General features: G+C 33.6%; 1 protein-coding gene across 1 annotated transcript in view; it reads left to right on the plus strand.

The window, feature by feature from the left end:
* The first annotated feature begins 7,103 nt into the window (after positions 1-7,103).
* TERB1 (telomere repeat binding bouquet formation protein 1) overlaps positions 7,104-25,288 on the plus strand; it is a 36,810-nt gene continuing 18,625 nt past the window's right edge. Inside the window, exons 1-7 of the mRNA XM_051973543.1 lie at positions 7,104-7,134; positions 15,889-15,999; positions 16,184-16,312; positions 17,828-17,959; positions 18,928-18,988; positions 19,078-19,193; positions 19,521-19,643. Coding sequence (XP_051829503.1) covers positions 7,104-7,134; positions 15,889-15,999; positions 16,184-16,312; positions 17,828-17,959; positions 18,928-18,988; positions 19,078-19,193; positions 19,521-19,643 — 703 coding nt within the window. The remainder of the gene's footprint in view (positions 7,135-15,888; positions 16,000-16,183; positions 16,313-17,827; positions 17,960-18,927; positions 18,989-19,077; positions 19,194-19,520; positions 19,644-25,288) is intronic.

Raw genomic sequence — 25,288 nt, forward strand, 5'->3', positions numbered from 1 at the left:
GATCCCCATCCCCCTCAGCCAGGGCTCGGAGGCCTTAGAGCAGAAAGGGAAACTGAGATGGGGGTGGGGCTGGCTTAAACTAAGCCACAGATAGGGCCTGGTACACCGCAGGTGCTTAATAAATGCTTGTTCCCTCTCCCACCTTTTTATAAAATGGGGCAGGTGCAGGAGGTTACAGAGAAAGGGAGGCCCGACTCGCCCTTTATAAAGGGAAGCCCTTAGGGCGGGGTTTGGACCTCGGGCCTTCCATCAGTTCTCCCCATGATCCCGGCTTCTTGATCACCTGACCGAGCCAGCTGACCAAACTCGGGCTTGGGCTGCGAATCCAAAATGACCCAGATGGTGGCTGCTGCCACCTGAAGATTGGCTAAATCCAGCACCTGGAGGCTGTCCGTGGGAAGGGGAACTCCTGGGGGCTCTGTTGTTATTACAGAGAGTGGAGGCTCCCCAGAAATGAGACCAGGAAATACTCGAAATCAGCTTTTCTTAATTTTTTTTTTTTGAAAGCTAGGAAGACCCAGCTTCAAATTCAGCATTGATATTAGTTATGGGACCCTGGGCTAATCTTATAACCTCTCTCACTTTCCGCTTCCTCATTTGTAAAATAGGAATGATAATAATGAAAATAGCACCTACTTCCTGAGGTGGTGATGAGAATACCGTGAGTCAATATTTGAATAGCTTTTATAAACCGGAAAATATTATATAAATATTAGCTATTGTATCATTATTCTTTTTTTCCTCAATAGTATTTTATTTTTCTAATTGCAAGTAAAGAAATTTTTCAGTATTCATTTTTATAAGCTTTTGAATTCCAGTTTTTTTCTCCCTCTCTTGCTTACATTCCTACTCCCCAATACAGCAAGTAATCTGATATAGGTCATACACATATAATCATTTTAAACATATTTACAAATTTGTCAGGTAAAAGAAAAATCAAAACAAAAGAGAAAAAACCGTGAGAAAGAAAAAGCAAACAGCAATAACAACAAAAAGCTGAAAATACTATGTTGTGATCTACATTGTCTCCACAGTTCTTTCTCTGGGTGCAGATGGCTCTATCACAAGTCTATGGTCCTGAATCACCTCATTGTTGAAAAGAGCCAAGTCCATCAGAGTTAATCATCGTGCAATCTTCTTGTTGCTGTGTACAGGGTTCTCTTGGTTCTACTCACTTCACTCAGCACATCATTTGGCCATCACAAAAAGAGCTATCATCATCATCATTATTTCAAGTGAAGTGATAGAGTGAGGCACTTGTGGGATTGAACCTTCTTTAAAAGGCAGGAATATCTGTGGATTATTTAACCAATGGTACAACCCTTGTTGCTGTAAATTTAGTTTTCCATAAAAATACAAGAGGTTAATTTAACTTAAGAATTAATAGGAAGATATCCTGACAGTTGTAGAAATTAGAATTTAGAGAGACCATTCATACTATCTTGTCCAAGCCCTTTATTTCTTTTTTTTTTTTTACTTTTTTATAATAGTTTTTTATTTTTTAGATTAACAATTATTTTTAAGATCAATCATTTTACAACTACACATACATGTAATGTGTAAATATATATAAATATATATGTATATATACACATAATAAATATTATATACAATATGTGGGTGTATATTACAGAGGTACTAGACCTGATTTCATCAGAAATTTATGGTTAGGAATTGTTTTCTTTTTTTTGTTTATTTTTAATATGCATTGTTTTATGAATTATGTTGAAGAGAATAAGCAGAGCAAAAAGCAAAAACCATGGGAGAGAAAAAAAAAAAACAGAAAAAAAGAAGTGAACATAGCATGTGATTTACATTCAGTTTCCTTAGGTCTTTTTCTGGATGCAGATGACATTTTCAGTCCAAAGTCTATTGGGATTGCTTTGGATCACTGAATTACTAAGAAGAACTAAGTCTTTCATAGTTGATCATCACACATTCTTGCTGTTATTGTGTACAATGTATTCCTGGTTATGCTCAGCATCAGTTCATGTAAATCTTTCCAGGCCTTTATAAAATCAGCTTGATCATTTTTTATAGAACAATAATATTCCATTACCTTCATGTACTACAACTTATTGAGCCAATTCCCAATTGGGAATAATAATTCCCAATAAATTATAAAAGGAAATCTATTCCTTTTCATAATAGCTTTTTGTTTTTGAAAATACATGCAAAGATAGTTTTCAACATTCACCTTTGCAAAACCCTGTATTCCATAATTTTTTCCCTTTCTGAGTGTGGATCACAACATAGTATTTTTACCTTTTAAAATTGTTGTTTGCTTGTTCTCAGAATAATTTTTTAAATGGAAGGAAATGCTAAGTTTTAGCTAAAGGTTAATGAAAATAAAGACATAATTCTTTTCCCATACAAATTTACAACCCCCTAAATCTATCTGAAGACTTAAGAGTCAGAACATTTCCTTCATAGGATTCATGACTAGGGAATCTGATTTCGTTAGTGTGGATATTCCCTGCATTGAGGCAGTTCTCAATCTATCCATGCCTTTTCAAAGTGTGATTCTTTGATCATGATCTTCCATAAATTCCCCCTAGAGATCCACACAACTAATTATAGGACTTTTAGGTTATTTAAAAAAAATCTATTCTGTGAATATCATTGCAACATTAGGTTTTTCATCTTTTATCTTTTATTTCTTCTGCATGATTCATTTACCACCTTCTTTTCCTCTAGGGTATTTCTTTGCTGATAACTTTTTGGTACTAGTCATTTACTTATACCCACTTTATGTATTCCCATTGCCCTTTGGGTCATCATAATTTTTATTTATTTATTTTGGATGTTGTAGTGTTCCTTGATAAGTATCTATATTATAGGGAAAAATTAGTGTTTTTCAAAATGAAAGTTTGTGTCAGGTTGCAGTTTGTGATTTTTGAAAATACCTTCAAATTTCCAAAATAAACCCTATCCTACTTACCTCCTTCTCTTCAATTTTTGGATCCAGCTTATCTGTTTTCAATACCTGTCAGTGATACATGTACTAATAGACTAACTCAATGAGTTGACAATACTACAACTTGTTAGGCTGTGAACAGTAGACATTATTCATGAATTTATTATTATCCGTGTATCTTGCTAAACTGATCTTTTTGTATTTTTAATAGCTTTTTATTTACAAGTTATATGGATTGGTAATTTTATAGCATTGACAATTGCCGAACCTTTTGTTCCAATTTTTCCCCTTCTTCCCCTCACCCCCTTCCCTAGATGGCAGGATGATCAATACATGTTAAATATGTTAAAGTATAAGTTAAATACAAAATGAGTATACATGTCCAAACCGTTGTTTTGCTGTTCAAAAAGAATCAGACTCTGAAATATTGTACAATTAATCTGTGAAGGAAATCAAAAATGCAGGTGGACAAAAATAGAGGGATTGGGAATTCTATGTAGTGGTTCATGGTCATCTCCCAGAGTTCTTTTGTTGGGTATAGCTGGTTCAGTTCATTATTGCTCCATTGGAACTGATTTGGTTCATCTCATTGCTGAAGACAGCCAGGTCCATCAGAATTGATTATCATATAGTATTGTTGTTGAAGTATATAATGATCTCCTGGCCCTGCTCATTTCACTCAGCATCAAACTGATATCTTTTTAATGGTTTTGAACCTCACTGAGCCTCTGTGATATTTTAGGATTGCTGCAATTATCACAATATTATCCACAAGCAGGAGCATCTGAGGACTTCACCATTTCTAGTGAATCCTTTTCCATTTGAACACTGCAAGGAAAAGGGAATATGGAGGAATATTTTAAAAGACCAAGTGAAAGAATGGGATTAAATTTATAATGGCCACTGTGGGAAGATTATGGAATTAGTACTCTCCACATGGTCTGGTAAATAAGTCAGGTAGTATACGATGTGGATTTCTATATAGCACCTGCATTTGAAACCAATTTGATGATCCATCTCCACATATCAGAATGGAGCCTTTACTTAGCTGACAAACTGCTTGTACTAAAGCCCAGATCTGACCATATAATTACCCTATTCAATAAACTTTGAAAATGTCCTAATGTCCTTAGGGTTAAACACAAACGTTTCTGTTTAGTATTTAAAGCCCTTTACAATGTAGTCTCAGTTTACCTTTCCAGCCTTATTAGCCTTATTAATGTACAGAGAACCCCTCTTTACAAACTCTCCAGACAGGCAAAAGAGCCTTAAATATACACATTATTATCTCCTCTCTCTATCTGTGCTAAGGCCACCTCCCATGCCAAAGTTTTCCTTTGTAAAATCCCTAAATCCTTATTTTCCTTCAACATTAACCTCCTACCTGAAACCTTCCCTGATTATTCCTAGCTGCTATTTTTATGTGTATATATGTATATGAACATGCACATATCTCCCATTATATAATGTAATCTCTTTGAGGGCAACTGTCACATTTGTCTTTGCCTTCCTAGCATCTATGCATAGAGCATGATATATATATAAGCTCTTAATGCTTGTAGATTGGTTCAAAAAATATGTTTTCTAATGATTAGCTTGTTTTAATGCATTTTAAAAATAAGAACAATGTTATATCACTTTTACTTGAAGATTTCTTTTTATCTTCTTATTGTCTATAGCACATACAGCAGTTTTGAAGAAAAAAATGATTTTTTTTCTTTTACTATTATCCTCATTTGGGTTGTCAGTCCTAACCTTTGAAAAATCAAATGAGAATAGTGAAATTATAAACCACAACATAGGCTTCTTATACTAATTGTGCTAATTTTTATACATTAGAATATAGTTTTTTTTCCTTAATTTTCTGAGGAAAAAATAGTTATCCCTAGGCTTAAAGAAACAGTGGATATATATTTTTCTAACAATATCAGGGAACATAGTTTTCCTATTAAATTTTGAATTTCATGACAATACTACACTTGATTGTTAGGAATTCAGAGTATAAATTGGGAGACTGAGGGATTATTTTTGAAACCATGTTGGAAGAAAAGAACAAGTGGAGTCTGGAAAGTCACTTACTTTCCCTGGGAGACTGGATTTTGTATATTTGTCCTGCTCGAAACTCTGTAATCCTCTGTGCTCCTGCTACTGAGGAAAAATTTTGTTCCATAAGAACAACAAAAAAAGCTTAGTTTCTAGCTGCCATTGACAATGTTAAGAAAATTAAATGTTTTAACATTATACTTATATAGTTTTGAATGAGAGTTCTTTTTTTGGGGGGGGTTAAAACAGTGCACTGATTTTCAGTGCCCTTTAAAAGTGTGATTAACAATAGTTTGAATCATTACTGCTAAATCATGAATAGTCATTTAGTTAATTTTTCTAGGTACATTTTCTCTTTTTTATGCTACCCTTTATTTTTATTTACTTTATTTTTTAAGGGGAAAAAAAAGCAGAAAAGAAAAGCAGAACAGAACATTACCAAGTGCCCATCAGAACATCCAGAAGGATTCAAAATATATAACAACAAATTACTAGTTCAAGAAAGTACATATATTAGAAGAAATTATATTCACGAGTGTTGATCTTTTCTTTACTTCCTTGGAAATTGTTCTTTTGTTCTCTGCTATGCACCTTTTTCACTTTATTCTTTTTTTCCTCCTTTCCTCTTCCCCATCACCCTCAAGCAGGCTATAATTAAGAAAGGATATATTTATGTATACATAGGTAGAGATATACATAAATATACATACACACATACCCTACATACACACACACACATACACACACACATCTTCTTTGCCTATTCATTTTTTTAAATAAAAAGTATTAGTGTAAGTAAGTAATCATGGGGTGGGAAGATGGTGCCTCAGCTTGCTTTCAGCTTTCCCTTCTGATCTAGAATCCAAACCAAGAGCTGCATTGCCTCTGCACTCATGGATGCTGGTTCCTTCTCGCCCATGGTTGTGTCTTCAGCATAGTGGGGCCTAGTGTTTCTAATTAGTCAAAGTTCCCTCGGTTTGCCCAGTCTCCTTACATTGTCTGGGAGGTGAAAGTTTCTGGCTGTACACAGTTCTTGCCAGGACTCCCTACTTGGTGTTTCTGGGAAGCTAGCTTTCACTTCCTAGGGGTTAATCTCTGGTCTGGGTACTTTCTTCAAAACTTCACACCTATGTTAGCCCTTAGACACAAATTTGTTCTATTTGTGAGGGAAATCTGGAGAGCTTGAAATTTAGCAATCTACTCTGCCACCTTTCCAGATGTGTATGTTTTCTCAAGTTAAACCTTGCTTGTATTTGTTAAGGATAATGAAAATGAGAATTATGATCTTAGTATGAATGAGATATAAGGGCAAAGGGTAAGAAAAACTAGAGAGAAGCGAACTGACGCTACTAATTTCCTGTTTGGGCTAGGAAAGGCTTGAACAATCACAGAATTCAGAACTGGAGGAGACTTTAGAGATTACCTAGTCTGTCCCCTTATTGCATAAATCATATAATAAGGTCCAGAGAAGGAAAGTGACTTCTTAAGTCGCTTAAGAAGAACAATTCAGTATTTGTGGCAGCTAAAGTTCTCGCCTCTGAGCAATTCTCCACAAAATTTTCTGATTTTTCATCAGTAAAAGCTCAATGAAAACATTTACTACTAGTATTTTAATTAGGAAATTGAAAATTGAAAAAAAAAGTGAAAATTGAAAAACAGGAAGGTTAACTAAAAAAAAGCATTAATCATACAAAATTTGAATTTTAGAACAACTGACTTGTCAGTCAACTCCTATTTTTTAAAAATAGTCTATATAAAATGAGAATGCTCGTTATATAGTCTGTTTTTTAAAAATAGTATAATAGACCTGGATATTGAAAGCCAGAAATTCTATTTACACTTCATCATTCTCTTCCTCTTCCCTCCCCTCCCCCCATTTATGATATAGTGGTACAAGTGGAAAGTATACTTAGTCTCAGAGAATTAGGTCTTAGAAAAGCCAATTAGAAGGATTTTTTTTGGTCAATTCCTATCTTACTTCCCTAGAGGAGGAGGATGAGATAGCTCAGTTGTCACACTGGGATCAAAGATTTAGAAATGAACAAGGCCAGTTAGTTTTTACTGTATTTTCAATATTGTGAAGCACTATGGATTTGAATTGATAAAATGTCTGTTTTATAGGCAAAGCTTAAGAACATAAAAAATGGAAAAAGATGAGATAAAGAAGACACAAGGTAGGAAACAGTTTATATTTTTATTAAATGTGTTTGTATTTATTAACTCTTTATAGTTAATCCAATCAGCAAATAGTTTTTAAGTACCTGCAATGAAAAAATACTAGATAAGAGGACTTGATGCTTGCCACTTTTTGCCTGTGAAAAGTTATAACCTTTCTGTATATTTTCTTATCTGTAAAGTGAAAGAGTTGCACTAGATAACTAACCCCTAAGCAGCCCTCTTTCCTGTGTTGTTTTCTCCTTCTATTCTATTTGGCTCAAAGCTTATCAGTTCTTATTAATTTAGTTATCTGTATGCAGATGATTCTCAGATCTCTATAAATGGCCCTAGCTTTCTTTATTCCTGACCTGTGGTCTCACATCTACAATTACTTATCAGACATCTCAACCTTGATGCCCAACAAACATCTTAAAATTCTGTTTGTCAATTATGAACGTATCTTCCCCCCATCCTCTCTTTTTAGTTCACCTGTGACTGTGGAGGGTCACATAATTTTCCTATTACCATCTTTCAGTCACCAGCCTCACAACATCTGAACTCAAATACCCAATGTTGTCAAATCTTGGTAGATCTTTACCACATCCTTTGTGTGTGTCCCTTCCAGGTCACCCTACTTCAGAGCCTCATCACCTCTTGCCTAGACTATTATGATAGCCAAATTGGTCTTCTTGCCTCAAGTTTATTATCCCACTTCAGGCTATTTTCCACTAAATTACCAAATTGATTTTCCTAAAGTGTAGGATTGATCATAACAACACAGCTGACCCACCTCCTCACCATACATACATACACACACAAAACACATTCTTTCTCTCTCTCTCTCTCTCTCTCTCTCTCTCTCTCTCTCTCTCTCTCTCGGTATAAATTTCAGTGACCTCCTGTTATTTCCAGGATCAAATAGAAAACAGTCTGTTTGTCACCTGAAGCTCTTCACAACCTGGCCCTCCTACCTTTTCAGTTTTCTTATATTTTAGTCCCTTCTATGAACTCTGTGCTCTAGTAGCTATAATGGCCTTTTTGCTCTTCCTATAGCAGTACAATTTAACTCTTATTTATGTCTTCATATTACTTGTCCCCTATGTTCTCCTTGTTTTATTTTCTCTGGCTTCCTTCAGGAAGCCTTCTGCAGGAAATCTGTCCTTGTCCCTTCAGCTGCTCACTTTCTCCATCTACTCTGTATAGATTTTATATTTCTCTAGTTCTTTTCATGTTGTCTTCTCCATTAAAATGTGAGCTCCTTTAGGATAAGATTGATGTTTTTGCTTTTCTTTTGTATCCTCAGCACTTGGGGAAGTACCTGACACTGATTACTGCCACTTAAAACATGTGCTTTTGGGCAAGTAATTTAATATTATACATTATAGTGGCTAATAACACCACTTTAAGATGTTTGAAACATTTGCCATTTGTTCTTTCATGTAAACTTGACAAATAACTGTAAGATGAGTATTTATAGACACAATTATCCTCACTTTAACAGGTGAATGGATGGAAAGGCTCTGACATAAGTGTTTTTTCCCAATAGTCACAGAGGATGTGTCTGAGGCAGAATTCAAACCCAAATTCAAAGTCTCCTTGACTGCAGATCTGTCACAATCCAATACAGGGCAGTGTTGTTCTACTTCGTAGTCTTAGAGATAGAAGGGGCTTCAGAGATTATATTCTACCTGACCAAGGTCTTCTCCTACAGAGCCTCAGTTTAAATTCCTGGAATCACAACAGCCAATTCTATGTCTTTTGAAAAAGAGGGCAAAAAGAAAGAAAAAGAAAAGAAAGGGAAAAAAAGGGCACAGGAACAGATTATCTCTAAAATCCATTCCAACTTTTTTCTTTCCATTTTTTTTTATTAAGGCTTTTTATTTATAAAACATAGGCATGGATAATTTTTCAACATTGATCCTTGCAAAACCTTGTGTTCCAAATTTTCCCCTCTTTCCCCCACATCCTCCCCTAGATGGCAGATAATCTAATACATGTTAAATATGTTAAATATATGTTAAGTCCAATATATGTATACATATTTATACAGTTATCTTGCTGCACAAGAAAAATTGGATCAAGAAGGAAAAAAACTGGGGAAGAAAATAAAATGCAAGCGAACAACAACAAAAAGAGTGAAAATGCTATGTTGTGGCCCACACTCTCTCTGGGTATAGATGACTATCTTCATCACAAGATCATTGGAACTGGCCTCAATCATCTTGTTGTTGAAAAGAACCAGAATTTATCATAGTATAATCTTGTTGCCATGTACAAAAATCTCCTGGTTCTGCTCACTTCACTAAGCATCACTTCATATAAGTCTCTCCAGACCTCCCTAAAATCATCCTGCTGGTTGTTTCTCATAGAACAATAATTTTCCATAACATTCATATACCATAACTTATTCAGCCATTATCCAATTGATGGGCATCCGCTCAGTTTCCAGTTTCTAGACACTATGAAAAGGGCTGCCACAAATATTTTTGCACATGTGGGTCCCTTTCCCTCCTTTAAGATCTTTTTGGGATATAAGCCCAATAAAAACACTACTGGATCAAAGAATATACATAGTTTGATAGTTCTTTAGGCATAATTCCAAGTTGCTCTCCATAACGAGTTGGATCAGTTCACAATTCCAGCAACAATGTATTAGTGTCTCAGTTTTCCCACATGCCCTCCCAACATTCATCATTATTTTTTTCTGTCATTTTAACCAATCTGAGAGGTGTGAAGTGGTACTTCAGAGTTGTCTTAATTTAATTAAGTTATCTCTGATCCACAGTGATTTAGAGCCTTAATTTCATCATCTAAAAATTGTCTGTTCATATCCTTTGACCACTTATCAACTGGGGAATGATTTGTATTCTTATAAATTAGACATAGTTCTTTATTTTTTTAGAGATGAGATCTTTATCAGAAACATTGGTTGTGAAACTGCTAATTTATAATACGGAAATTTACCTTGTTGTGATCTGTAAAATTTTCTTCAAAAATACAATAAATGTTCAATTTTCACAGTGATTTTAGGAATACTTGTTAAATATCACCATTGTTTGCTTTGAAACTAGCTGTGAAGAACAGCTAGAGGTTTCTGAAAAAACTGATAATAAGTACATTAAAATTATATGACCTATACTTCAATAAAAGGTTCTAATCTATGGTGTAAGTTATTAACACCATTTCCTAAATTTATGCCTGATTTAGCTATTGAAGTGGAAGGAGTGCTGATCTACCTTATAAACATTTTGTTAGTCTTCTAGGATTGGGAGGATTCACAACAGCCAATTGATTCAAAAGTTTACAATAAGCATTGTGGTGGTTATTAAAATGCAGAGAAGAAGTTATTGAAGTATGAACAGTTACCAATGTTGGTATTTTAAATTTTCAATAAATTTGTTTATTACTGTTATTATGAAAGTACAAGCTTAGCTTATTACTTTTTACTTAACTTATATGTTACTACTATTTGAAACAATTCCTATAGTTCTCCCAAATTATATACGTGATTATTGCATCTCTTATGAAGGAATGACTTGCCAAATTATTTGCAGCCTTTAAGAAGGAGGCCAAATTGCTAATCTCTGCTTTTCTTGCTTGATGGGTCCACATTAGAAAGGTAATATGCTAGCTGGTAGACTAATGGCCCATAGTAATTAAGGCAACTAGGAAGATTACTCTCTTCAAAAATATCTTTTCAAAATATTCTATTAATAAAAGATATTGTAGAGATTTTGAAATCTCCTTCCAAAAGCAAATATGCTTTAGAGAATTAAGTAATATATACTTTACCTTGATAGCTAATGATATTGTTTTTTTTAACTGATGGAAGAAAGTCCTAATTAGGACTAAGGGAAAATGGATTAATAATTCTGGACTTGGCATGCTTTTCATGAAAGGCAAATTGGATAGAATGCAGAATGGTACTTATATAGAGTAAGAAGGTTGGATGGAACAAAGCAACAGAAAGTGAGAGAAGGATTAAAGAAGGGAGATTGAAAAAACAAACTTACCCTCCTTTGTAGTCTTACTTAGGGTCTTATTAAAAGAAGTCATCTTTGACATTTTAAGTTATTGATGCATAGAAAATGGGGAAATAATTTTTTTCAGTGCTATTTTTTTTGTTACAGCTTTTTATTGACAGAACATATTGCATGGGTAATTTTTGCAACATTGTCCCTTGCTCTCATTTCTGTTCCAACTTTTCCTTTCCCTCCTTCCACTCCTTCCCCTACATGACAGGCAGTCTCATACATGTTAAACATGTTAAAGTATATCTTAGATACAATATACATGTACAGATCCATACAGTTCTCTTATTGCATGAGAAAAATTGGATTCAAAATGTAAAAATAACCTGGGAAGAAAAACAAAAAATGCAAGTAGTCCACATTCAGAGAAAATAATTTTTATTGATAGTTTTATTGCAAGTGTTTCTGATAAAGGCCTAATTTCTCAAATCTATAGGTAAGTGAATCAGATTTATAACAATACAAGTTATTTCCCAGTTGATGACTGATTCCAGTATAATGATAATGGTCAAATGATATGAACAGACAGTTTTCAGATAAAGAAATCACAACTAACTTTAGTTATATGAAAAAATTCTATAAATCACTATTAATTAGAGTAATGCAGATCAAAATTACTCTGATTTGCTACCTCACATGTATCAGATTGTCTAATATGACAGAAAAGGAAAATGATAAATGTTAGAGAGAATGTGGACAAATTGGGACATTAATGCCATGTTGATGAAGTTGTGAACTAATCCAACTCTTCTGGAGGATAATTTGGAAATATGCTAAAGGGGCAAACAAACTGCACTATTCGCTCTATATTTCAGAGGTATTATAAAAAAAGGGGGAAAGGGCCAATATATACAAAAATATTTGTAATAGCTTTTTTGTGGTGGCAGAGAATTGGAAATAGAGGGGATGCCCATCATTTAGATAGAAATAGAGAAGAATGGTTATAATAAGTTATGGTATATAAATATAATGGAAAATTACTGTACTGTAAGAAGTGATAAGCAGGCAGATTTCAGAATAACTTTGAAAGAGTTGCATAAACTGATGCAAAGTACAATGAGCAGAACTTGGTGAGCATTTTACAAAGTAATAGGGGCAACTAGATAGCACAGTAGATAGAGCACTGGTCCTGGAATTAGGAGGACCTGAGTTCAAAATCAGCTTTAATAAACACTTACTAGCTGTGTGACTCTAGACAAATCACTTAACTCCACTTGTCCCTTAAAAATAGAGTATTAGCCACACCTCTCAGATTGGCTAAGATGACAGAAAAAAATAATGACGAATGTTGGAGGGGATGTGGGGAAACTGGGACACCCCTACATTGTTGGTAGAATTGTGAATGGATCCAACCATTCTGGAGAGCAGTTTTGAACTACACTCAAAAAGTTATCAAACTGTGCATATCCTTTGATCCATCAGTGTTACTACTGGGCTTATATCCCAAAGAGATATTAAGGAAGGGAAAGGGACCCACATGTGCAAAAATGTTTATGGCAGCCCCTTTTGTGATGGCAAGAAACTGGAAATTGAATGAATGCCCATCAATAGGAGAATGGCTGAGTCAATTGTGGCATATGAATGTTATGGAATATTATTGTTCTATAAGAAATGACCAGCAGGATGAATGCAGAGAGGCCTGGAGAGATTTACATGAACTGATGCTGAATGAAATGAGCAGAACCAAGAGATCATTATACATTTCAACAACAATACTATATGAGGATCAATTCTGATGGAAGTGGTTCTCTTCAACAATGAGAGGATCTAAATCAGTTCCAATTGATCAGTAATGAACAGAACCAGCTATACCCAGCGACAGAATACTGGGAAATGAGTATGGACTACAACATAGCATTTATACTCTTTCTGTTATTGTTTGCTTCCATTTTTGTTTTCTTCCCAGGTTATTTTTACCTTCTTTCTAAATCCGATTTTTCTTGTGTAGCAAGACAGCTGTATAAATATGTATACATATATTGTATTTAACGTATACTTTAACATATTTACCATGTCTGGGATTACTTGCCATCTAGGGAAGGGGATAGAGGGAAAGGGGAAAAGTTGAAACAGAAGTTTTTGCAAGGGTCAATATTGAAAACTACCCATGAATAGGTTTTGTCAATAAAAAGGTATAATTTAAAAAAAAAAACCTTTTACATATAATTTTGATATATTTAACAAAATAAATACAAATACATTTAAAAATAAAAATAGATTGAAAAATCTAAAAAAAAATAGAGTATTAGCAACATTGTGCAGTTATCAATTGGAATTGATTTAGCTCTTTTCTACAATACAATGATTCAAGACAATTGCAAAAAACTCATGATAGAAAATACTCAGACTGAAGCACATTATTTTCACTTTTAAAATTTTTTGTGTTTTTCCTCTTGCAAACTTTTTCTTCTTTTATTAATGTGACTAATATGAGAATACATGATTGCACATATATAATCTGTATCAAATTATTTACTACTTTAGGAATAGAAAATGAGAAAATATTATAATTTTATAAAAAGTAAATGATAAAAATTGTCTTTACATTTAATTGGAAAAAAATAAAATCAGTTTTTAAAAAATATATTGTTGTATAATGCATGGCTGTACACAAAACAGTAATTTGAAAAAATAAAATAAGTTTTAAAAAATTATCAATGCATAGTATGGCTGTACACAAAATAGTATTGTTATTTCCCTCTCCCCCATTCAGAAAAGAGGAAAGCAGGTTAACTGTGTCATATTGAAGTTTTCATTCTAGAGAAGGGTTTCTGAGTCTTTATTGTGTTATGGACCCTTTTGGCAATCTCTTAAAGGCTAGACCTTTTTATAGAATATTTTAAAATTCAAATAATAAAATATATAGAGTTACAAAGGAAACAGGTATATTGAAGCAGAGTCACCAAATACTTTCAAAAAAAGACAAATTCGTAGACTTTGTCAGATTAGGACAATCTTATCAGATTAGGATTCTTATTCTAGGGAATAAAAACCTAGTGATATTGTTTATACTCTCAGATTTGATTCTCAGGAGTAAATTTAATTATTACATGTGTAAATTTGTTTCATTTAAACTAAATTATTAGAGTGATTTTTTAAAAAGTGGAGAACTAAGCATCCATGATATCTTAGTTTCTTTTAATGTGCAGTCTTATATTTAAAATGTTTTATTAATATCTTTTGTTTTTTAAATCATAATCATGTCCTAATATACTTTTCCTCCAATTAAACCTTTAGAAAAAAGAAAAACAATCAAATAAAACCTTTCAACAAATAACCTTGTCTGACAGGGTATATAACATTCTACCCCTATAGTTTCTTATCTCTTTACTGGAAACCAAGGTTGATCATTCCAAAGAATCTGAGTTTAGTTCTTTAAGTTTTCTAGACATTGAGTATGTTCACATCCTGATTCTGATTTTTTTTCACTGTATATCACTACTACAAGACCCTATCAAAGGATATAAACAATTTTCAAAGAAATTAAAACCATTTTTAGTCATATGAAAAAATGCTATGAATCACTATTGCTTAGAGAAATGCAAATTAAGACAACTCTGAGGTATCACTTCATGCTTCTCAGATTGCCTAAGAAAATAAAAAAAGACAATGATAATTGTTGGAGGGGATGTGGGAAAACTGGGACACTACTACATTGTTGGTGGAGTTGTGAACTGATCCAACTTATCTGGAGAGCAATCTGGAACTATGCCCAAAGGGCTATCAGAGCTGCATCCCCTTTGATCCAGCAGTGTCTCTACTGGGTCTGTATCCCAAGGAAATCATTGAAGAAGGAAATGAACCCACATGTGCAAAAATATTTGTAGCAGCATTTTTTATATTGGCAAGGAATTAGAATGAGTGATATCCATCAATTGGGGAATGGCTGAATAAGTTATAGTATATGAACATAATGGAATATTGTTCTGTAAGAAATGATGAGCAGACTGATTTCAAAAAACCTGAAGAGACTTACATAAATTGGTGCTAAGCTAAGTGAGCAGAACCAGGAGAACTTTGTACACAGCCAAAGTAAGGTTGTATGATGATCAACTGTGATGGGTTTGGTTCTTTTCAACAATGATGGCAATTCCAATAGATGTGGGATGGAAAATGCCATCCATATCAAGAGAGAGGATTATAGTGATGGAATGTGGATCAAGCCACAGTATTTTCACCTTTTTTGTTATTGTTTGTTTGGTTGGGTTTTTTTTTTCCCTTTCTTGTATTTTTTCCCCTTTTGATTTGATTTTTCTTGTGCAGCGTGACGAATGTAGAAATATGTTTAGAAGAATTATATATGTTTTATTGTTTGATGTCTTAGGGAAAGAGGAAAGAAAGAGAGGGAGAAAAATTTAGAACACATAAATGTCTGAGGCAGGATATAAACTCAGGAAGATGAGTCTTTCTGACTTCAGGCTTGATGCTCCATCCTCTGTACTATCTCACTGCCCCTAAAGGAAAAGGAGCAATATAATAAAGAATTGTATAAGAAATAATAATAAATTAAGTACTTATAATTAATAACAATGTATTGTGGAATGCATAATATCTTTTGAGCATCCAGTTAAGTATCTATTTTTAGGTGGATTCATAAGAGTTTCTGTGTTCTTTAAAAGAGAAATATGTTTTTATGATTTATATTGTTGTCTTCAAAGGATTGTTATGTAAGAAAAAAAATTCATTGAAACTTTTTTGGCTAAAATAATTGGAGGCCATAAAACATATGTTTTCTTTTAGAAACGAAGACGGATCTGAATTTATTATTGGAATGTCTTAAATATCAAATGGACAACCCATCTTCACAAAAGGAAGCTTTGGTTACTATTTATTCAGTCTGTCAGCAAAACAGTAAGAAAATATGTTAACATTTCATTAGGAATTTTTGTTTAATATTGTTGTATTTGAGTACGAAAATGTGTAATTTTTATATTGAAATGATATGCTGTCATTATTATCATTATAGATTTATTTTATCCTAAGGGAATCACTAGAGAAATGTAATCACTCTTTCATTTTGTTTACAATCCTCTAGGTGATGCAAGTATTTATTTTCGGGAGATTGGTGGTTTGATGTTTGTAAAAAACCTTGCAAAATCAAGTATTCACAACCTGGTAAAAGAAGCAGCCTTATTTACATTAGGAGCAATTGCAGAGTGTAATGGTAAAATGTTACCTATTTATTTTATCATTATTTAACCATTGTAATATATTTCTACAATGTCAGCAAATATTTAAAAATTACATTTTTCTTAGTTTTCATACTATGTGGCTTTCTATGGATAATAGTTTAGTAAAAAAAAAATTCAAAGACTTAAAACTGCCCAGTATAAGAATTTACATACCATAACAATAAACTACTTTTTAACAAGCAATTTTTGCTAAACTAACAGTTTATCATTCCAGCTTTATTTTCCCCTACTCATTCCTTTAAAGCTTATTTTTATTCTTAAAATTAGTTTCTATCTACAGAAATTCAAATGCACATTTTAAAGGATCATATATAAAACTTCAACTTTAACTGTTTACAAATTTTTTATAGTTTGTATATTAACTTGTACGAGGTGATAACAAAAATGTTTTATTTCCATTCCTTCTTCTTAAATCTTTTCCCTCTGTTTTCCTAAGGATGTTGTTGCTTAGTAGTATTTATATCATTATAATCAGAATATATTTTGAATCTACTTTCTTAACTGCATCATTTTACATTTTGTTTCATTTTTCATGTTTGACAGTTCTCATATTGCAGTAATATACCATTATATCCAACCAGCTTTAAATTCCTCTAGTGGCTGGTTCTAGAAATTGTGTTGAATTCATCCACTAATCAAACATGTACTAAGCATCTTCTATTTTCCATTCACTATGTTTAGCAGCTAAGGAGAAACTAGATAGATAAATAAAGCATGTTCTTTTTCCCTTTGGAATTTATAAGGGATGTAGTTGGGTATATCTTAATCCCAAAATTTTTTTTAAAAGCATATTGAATGCTTAGTGGACCTCTGATTTTTCCAGGGTAGAGAGCACCATTTAACAGATCAGCACCTCTTTGCAATTTATAATCTTAATCCCTTGGGGCATGATGAGGTTAGATATCTGACCCAGGATCACACAGACACAAGTATCAAAGGTAGGCCTTGAACCCAAGACCTTTCTGATGTCAGTACCCCCTCCCTTTCCATTCCACCAAGCTGCCTCTCTTATTGTATATTACAATGAGAAAGGAAGGTCCCAAAGGATAATCACTTTTAAAAAGTGGTAGGGAAATAGTCATCAAACTATTGGTACAGCTATACCATAGTTTATATTCTTATTTCCTAATGTGAGATTAAGAGGTTCTCCCTTGATAATTTCTTATGTGCATTGTGTTTCCTAAACACATAAAGATTTTTTTTTTCTGATTTTATTCTGAGTTTTCATTTGTCCAAGTTTTCAGTAAGATGGATTTTTTGGGGGATAATAGAGCCATGAGTATGATTCAAATATACTTGCCCAGGATAGGGATCATTCAAGTCTACCAATTAAATCATTACTAATCAATTAGAAATTATGTCATATAGTTAATCTATGTATTTACAAAAGTAATTGTATAGTTGGGGTTCTTTTGTTAAATAATTATGTTCATTTTATAAATGGTTACTTATGTGAAGTAATTTAAATTTTGTATTTTTTATTTCAGTTTATTGTCAGCAAACTTTGTGCACTTCAGAATTTTTTGAAGACATTATTTGGTTTCTGTCTAAGCATGAATCTAACATAAATTTGAAAAGAATGTCTGTTTATGTGATATTGGTCCTGGTTTCAAATAATAGTAGGTATCTTTTTTTTGCTATTATAGAAAAACATTTTAAAATTAAAATTTAATATATTTTTTCTCAAACCTTTAATTTTGACTCTTCACAGTTTTTTTTTCCCTATAGTTTTGGGTAGTTATAAGAGAGAAATTATGAAACACATATTTTTAATATTAAGGAAAGTCAAATAATGTGGGTTCTTTGTATACACCACATACACACATACACACACACCAATCAATCAACAAGTTGTTTTGTCCATCTAATACGAAGTAACTATTTTAATACTAAATGATTGGCATTGATTTTATCCCTCAATTGATAAGTTGTTTAGGCATTTTTGGAAACATAGTCTTAGAATGTATATTTTCTTAAGGTACTTTATCAAGAATTGAATTTGAGGATTGCTGTATTTGATTTATGAAATTTAAGCTTAATCCCTCTTACTTTTCTTCCTTAAAATAGAACTCACCTAAAGAAGGGTAAATGGGTGATGTAATGGATTTAAAACTAGGGAAATTGGTGTTCAAATTTTAGCTCTTTTACCCATCATTTATTTGGCCTTTTGGGACCTGTTTTTTATTTTTATATATTTATTCATTTATTTTTTTGCTGAGGCAATTGGGGTTAATTGACTTGCCCAGGATCACATAGCTAGAAAGAGTTAAGTGTCTGAGGCCAGATTTGAGCTCAGGTCCTTCTGACTTCAGGGCTAGTGCTCTGTCCACTACACCAACTAGCTGCTGCGGCACCTGTTTTTAAATGACAAGGTTGGACTAGATTATCTTCGAAATAATTTTGACTTTGAATTTTATGATCCTGGCCTCTTTGCTTTATAAATAGAAACAGTATAAAATTAGTACTGGTCATTTTATGGAAGATTGAGAGGATGTTGACATGAACTTAATGCTTAAGTTCTATTTTTGGTTGTTGAAGACTTAGAGAATAATCTTGGTCATCAAAACCATTTTATGCTTATTTTTAGGGAATGGACAGACTCTTGTGAGGGAGACAGGCTGTGTTGGTATCCTGCTTCAATTTTTCAGGTGAGCAGATACAAGATATTTATTTTAAAATAACTGACATTTCAGTCTTAATACATTTGAAGTCATTGGATGTGCTTGCTCCCTAATAGAACAGCTCTTTCCATGTTGGAGATGGATTTGTCAAATGAAACCACTTTCCAGAGTTATCAGCTGTGGTCTTCAGTGTGCAGTGCTTTATGTGCATGTGTAAATAATCCTCAAAACGGTAATGATCTCAAGTATTTAATTAGATAATTTTAGAGGTTACAGTTGGAGCATCTTTTCTCTCTTCCTTCCTTCTATTCAACTTTTCTAAACTTCTGTTTAAGCTGTAAGCTCCTTGAAGACACATGACCATAGCTGCTTTAATCTAGTTTTTCAGTGTCTAACATAGTGCTGTGTTTAATATATGCATAAATGTTTGCTGAACTTAAATTTTAGTTCTAAAAATAAACTTAAAAACAAAAATGAAAGCTTAATTGCTATGTAACTCACACTTCAAATAGAAATTTTTTAGCCAACCTAAAATAAATCATATTTGATCTTATTTTAGATGTCAACCAAAAAATTTGCAGTTCAGTTTTTCAACATGCAAATAAATGGCTGCAGAGCTGTATAAAACCTGAGATAATTCGCCCTCTTTGCTCATTTATTTGCCTGACTGTTGCAAATAACAGTAAGTATTTATTTTATAATTGTTGCACTTAGAATAACAGATTTCTTTTAAGAAGAAACATTTACTTTAGTTCACTAATTTGCTTATAATGTATATTCATCACATACTTGGGAAAATATTGAAGGTGGGGCCACCAGATGGTACAGTTGATGAAGCAACAGCCCCAAAGTTAGGAGGAGACCTGAGTTTCAATCTGACCTCACATACTTTTTTCTTTCTTTTCTTTTCTTTTTTTTTTTTCTTTTCTTTTCTTTTTTTTTTTTGCTAAGGCAACTGGGGTTAAATGACTTGCCCAGGGTCATACAGCCAGGAAGTGTTAAGTGTCTAGGCCAGATTTGAACTAGGTCCTCCTGAGTTCAGGGCTGGTGCTCTAATTACTGTGCCACCTAGCTGCTTTGATCTCAGTTACTTGACACTTACTATGAGACCCTGGACAAGTCACTTAACGCCACCTGTCTTGTTCTACCAAAAAACCTTTCTGTTTCTCCTCCACACCAAAACTCATTTTTCTCTTTCTTATTCAGTCTGTTTCCTTTGTTTTTATCTTTGATACCTTTCCCAGAGCTAGCCCAACCAATCAGGCTCTTCCTGCCACCCCTTATCTTCAGACTTCCTCTACTGGCTCCTTAGTACTACCTACAAATTTGCACAGGTTTCCCCATCCTTAAAAATTCTTTGCTTAATCCTGCCATCCTCTCACACTGTCATCCTATATCTCTCCTGCCTTTCATTGCCGGACTCTGGTACTCGCTGCCCCTACTTCCACACCCCCCGTTCATTTTTCAGTCCCTGACTTTTGATCTCATTATCTTTCTGAAATTGTCATCTCACAAGTTTTAAGCAATATCTAATCTTCAGTTAAATAAATCAGTGGACAATGCCTGGCCATCTTTTACATGGACAAGTACAGTAAGCTACTAATTGATCTGGCTTCCTGTCTCTTTTCCAATCTAGCTTTCACATAGCGATGAAGACTATCTTCCTAAGTACAGTTTTGACCTTGGATCCATCTTGCCTCTAGAATAAAATCCAAAGAAAAGCATAAATTTTAAGGCATGTTATAGTCTGACCCCAACCTAAATTCCCAGACTGATTTCATGTAATTCTCATATTCCAGCCATACTTGTCTATTGCTTTCTCCCTCCACCCCCAGTTTAATGTTTCCTACTTTGTTCTGTGTATTCACACATGAAAAACATACATCATATTTGGAATCAAAAGACTTTTTAGTTTTTAATCTTGGCTCTGGGAAGGGTTCCTCTCATCTCCAAGTCTTGGGAGTCTATGGACATTTATTAAATATTTTTTATGTTCAAGGCTCCATCCTCTACCCTGTGTCTGTGTGACTTGGAGCCAGTAGAAACCTCAGGTTCCTTCCTCTGAAATGAGCCTCTGCAGACCCTTTCCACTTTGCATTTTTGATTCTTTGTTCTGTTCCTAAAATACAGTTCTCATCTCTGCCTCTAAATATCTTTACCTTCTTTAAGGAAGATAGCCAGTGTGTTACGATGGCAAGATCACTGGAATTGAACTCCAAAGGCTTGGTTCCAAATTCAGATTCTCATACTCACTATCTGCATATAAGGTTTTGGACAAATCCCTTAACTTACCTGGGCTCCAGTTTTCTTCCTCAGCATCTCTCCTCCATTTATGTACAGCTTTTTGGTCTATGAGGGGCTTTATCTAAATTAGGACATTTGGTCCTTAAAACAATTCTACTGTGGTAAAGCAAACTATCTTTTGTGGATGAAGACATTGGGGCTCAGTGACTGGGCCAGGGTCATGAAGTCTCAGTATAAGTTTCCTTCTCTGTAGAATGAGGTGGGAAAAGGGAGGGTATTAGTTTTAGTTGACTTTTAGAGTTCTTTCTACTTTTATACTAGAAGGGGGAAAAACTAGAAAACTCAATTATTTTGTAAGAGTATTCCATCAAATATATCTTAAAAAGATTTATATGCTTTAAGAAAAGCACCTCATAGACCAAAAAGCTGTACATAAATGGAGGAGAGATGCTGAGGAAGAAAACTGGAGCCCAGGTAAGTTAAGGGATTTGTCCAAAACCTTATATGCAGATAGTGAGTATGAGAATCTGAATTTGGAACAACAATGCTGGCCTGCATTAATGTAGAATTATTAATGGCAATTATTTACATTCTAAGGTATAAAAGGACTAGCCTTGTTTCAAACATGATTCTGTAAATTGTAATTAGTGGATACTACTCTCATGAGGTTTTTGCTTTCCCTTTGAACCTTAGAATTCAACTTAAAGGACATGGATATAGGATGGCATATTGTCAGCAGATTGGTGAGAAATGGAGAATAGTAGAACTGCTGAGCTTGTATAGTATGACACTTTCTCACTTTGCAAGTCTGTGTTCTTTATTTGAGATATACTTTTAAAAAATTGATGAAAGCTCATTTTTTATAGTCATGTAGATATTCCTTTTGAAGCCTAACTTTTATCAAAATCCTCTTGAATTCTTACCTTGTCCTGGAAATTTTTCTTATAGTTTCATTTCCAAGTGTAGAAAATTTTGAAAAGATTCTTCTCCCTTATTTAAATCTTTATATTCCTTAAGAACACTATAGTAAAAATAGTCTTGTTTCTTTAATTATACTTGTAGTTAATTCATGGAAGTACAGTTGTGCTGGGGAAAAGGAAGTCATGGCAGAATAATAATTAGTGACCACACATGTAACTAAATCTATAATTAGATCCTCACTTTCCTCAGCTAGGAAGCCATTCCAGAGAGTGTCAGCAGGGGAAGGAAAAAACATTTGGGCAAGAATAGACCAGTAAGCCAGATTCTGGACTTAGCAAAAAAAAAAAAAAAAAAAAAAAAAAGGTGTCTTTCCCCACTAGAGAACCAATTACTTATTGGGTCATGGTGGCTGTATTTGCAGAGAATATTAGAAAATAAATATATGTTACAAGATTATTAAGAATAAATGCTACTTACTTCTATTTCTTAATATAGTAATGATATATTCTGAGAATTAATAAGAACATTAACTAGAATAGGTGGAATGAAAGAAATGTTCTTGGACAGAAGTTTATTACTTTGTCCTATGTTTGGACTTATTGGAATCATTATTGTTGGTCATTCATTTCAGTTCTAGCTGACTCTTCATGACTCCATTTGGGATTTTTTTTTTTTTTTTTACAAAATTACTGGATAGTTTGTTATTTCTTTCTCCTGCTCATTCCTTCTCTATACCCAGAAGAACTGAAGCAGAGTTAAGTGGCTTGCCCAAGGCCACACAGCTATTGTCTGAGACCAGATTTGAACTCAGGAAGATGAGTTTTCCTGATTCCAGATCCAGCCTCTATCCACCATGCCACCAAGCTTCCCTAGGATTGAATAAATTAGGAACAGACAAAATGGGCAGATTGATGATTACAATAGCAAACTAAATAAGTGAATCTATTAATTGTGATTCTACTATTGTGAGTCCTTTAAATTTGGGACTTCCAAGCTCACCAAATGAACCTCCCTAGAGAAGTAAAGAGAAAATATTTCTCTACAGTAGAAGAAAAAATGATCTACCTAACATGCTTGTCGAAAAGCACATATATGTTTATACATATATACATATATATGTATGTATGTATATATAATTTAAGAATTTATTTGTAATTGATATGTGCATAAATGTTATTACAAGGATTTTCTTCTACATTCCAATTCAAGTTCAATTCAACATTTATTAAGCACCTATCACCACTGAAGATTTTTGAATCAGGGAGTAACATAATGAAATTTTGCCTTATGAAGATTTGGGTGGGGGGGGACATCTGTCTTAGGAATGGATCAGAGATAGTGATGGTAAGGACATTAATGAGAATACTATTGCAGTTATCTTAATGCATTTAGCATAATGTCTTCTACAAAGAGAAGCATCTGGAGAATCTCACCATCTATAAGGTACCCCTCTTAAATCTGGACACCACATTAGACATCTTTCCTCACAGTGGTAAACACCTTTGGAGAAACATAATCCCTTGTCTTATGCCTTTCTTGATATTAATATTGGAGGATCACTGACTGAAATCAGAGGATCACTGCCTTTCAAAGACTCTTGTATAGTTCCTATAAATATAGGAACTCCTGGTTGGAGAGAGCTTTTACTGTGTCATTTTCCTGTTTCTATTGCAGCCTTTTTTGTAGTCAGTAAGCATAGTGAGATTTTTGGATTTACTGTCCCTTTCAGGCAAAATTGTGTGTCAGTAAAGATATGATCAGCTATAGAATTTCATTTGTAAAAAGATTGCCTATTTCTTTTTCATATTTATGTCAAGGATGTCCTTCATTTCAGTACTGACTGACCTTGATTAAGTGGTCATATTTTTACTTTAGAATATTAATAGAGAATTCTCATTGATCATATTACATTTGAATAAATAGGTAAGCCAGAGAAATTATTTTTACAAAAATTTCTAGTAGTGAGAAAGCAGATATATGGGTCTGAATTCCTGGCTGTTTTTTTGATCACACTTTTTAAATAGCAATAATATCTGCTTTTTTTTTTCAGAACATTTGGTAATCTTCCTTGCTTTTAGATACCTTAAATCTTTCAGGATCCTTAAAATGGTCTCATCTATAGAGCATGGATGTTTCTCTATATATATGAGCTACTCTAGCTGCTCTTTCTACTTTTCTTTAGTGCCATTTCTATTTTTTCATGTAGCACACAAATCTGGTGATTTCATTCCTATATTTTAAAAAATTCTTATTTTTATTGCTCTTTTGTTTTTTTTTTTCTTATCACCTTCATTTCTAAGTATATTTCTATCCTAGGAGTTATCTGTTGTAACAAAAATGAAAAAGAGGAAAAAAGCAATTCATCAAAATCAACACCTCAACTGTATCTGAAAATTGATTTGGGAAGGGGAAGGGAGTTATCTCAATCAACCCTGACTTTGCATCTAAGAATTGGATGGACCTTTTCTCTCCATAAGATAGACAAAATGCTAATTTATATAAGCTTCTTCCTTCCAGGATCTCTTATTGCCTTAGGATATCATAAACTTATTCTTTCTCAAACTGCAGAGAAGGAATTGAGTCAGCAAAGAAGTTGGATCAGGCATATTCAGCTTGGTATCTGAGATGATCATCTTAGATGGAATCTTGGTGGCATATAGGCTGAAATATTTCATTTTTAGGAATTAGTAAAGTAGGTCAGAATAGAGAGTGCCTCTGTGTGATGCAAGAAATTCAGAGGAGAGGAGTCCTATAAATCTGAGTTCTCATTGGGATTGGATTTGAAACTTTAGCCTTCTAGGCTGAGGGGTGGTAAAAGAAAAATGGGTACTGGAACAGGGTTCTCTGTACAAAGTCATAGTGGTTCTACAGATGAAGAAGAACTTTTGAAGAAAAGGGTCTCCTAAGCCCTAAGAAATGCAGGGCAGAAGGGGACATAGGTACAGTTGTGGCCCCCACCAACTTGGGCTCTTGGTGTAGTTATAGAGGACTGAAGCATGGTGGTTTTCCCAAATAAGAGCTAGCATTTATATAGTACTTTAATTTCTTATGTCATTTTATCCTTGCAACAAGCCTGAGAAGTAGGCATTATTATTATCTCCATTTTATAAATGAGAAAACTGAGGCTGAAAGAGATTAAATTACTTGGCCAGGTGTCCTGGC

Source organism: Antechinus flavipes, chromosome 2 (assembly GCF_016432865.1).
Source record: "Antechinus flavipes isolate AdamAnt ecotype Samford, QLD, Australia chromosome 2, AdamAnt_v2, whole genome shotgun sequence".
NCBI classification, from domain to species: Eukaryota; Metazoa; Chordata; class Mammalia; order Dasyuromorphia; family Dasyuridae; genus Antechinus; species Antechinus flavipes.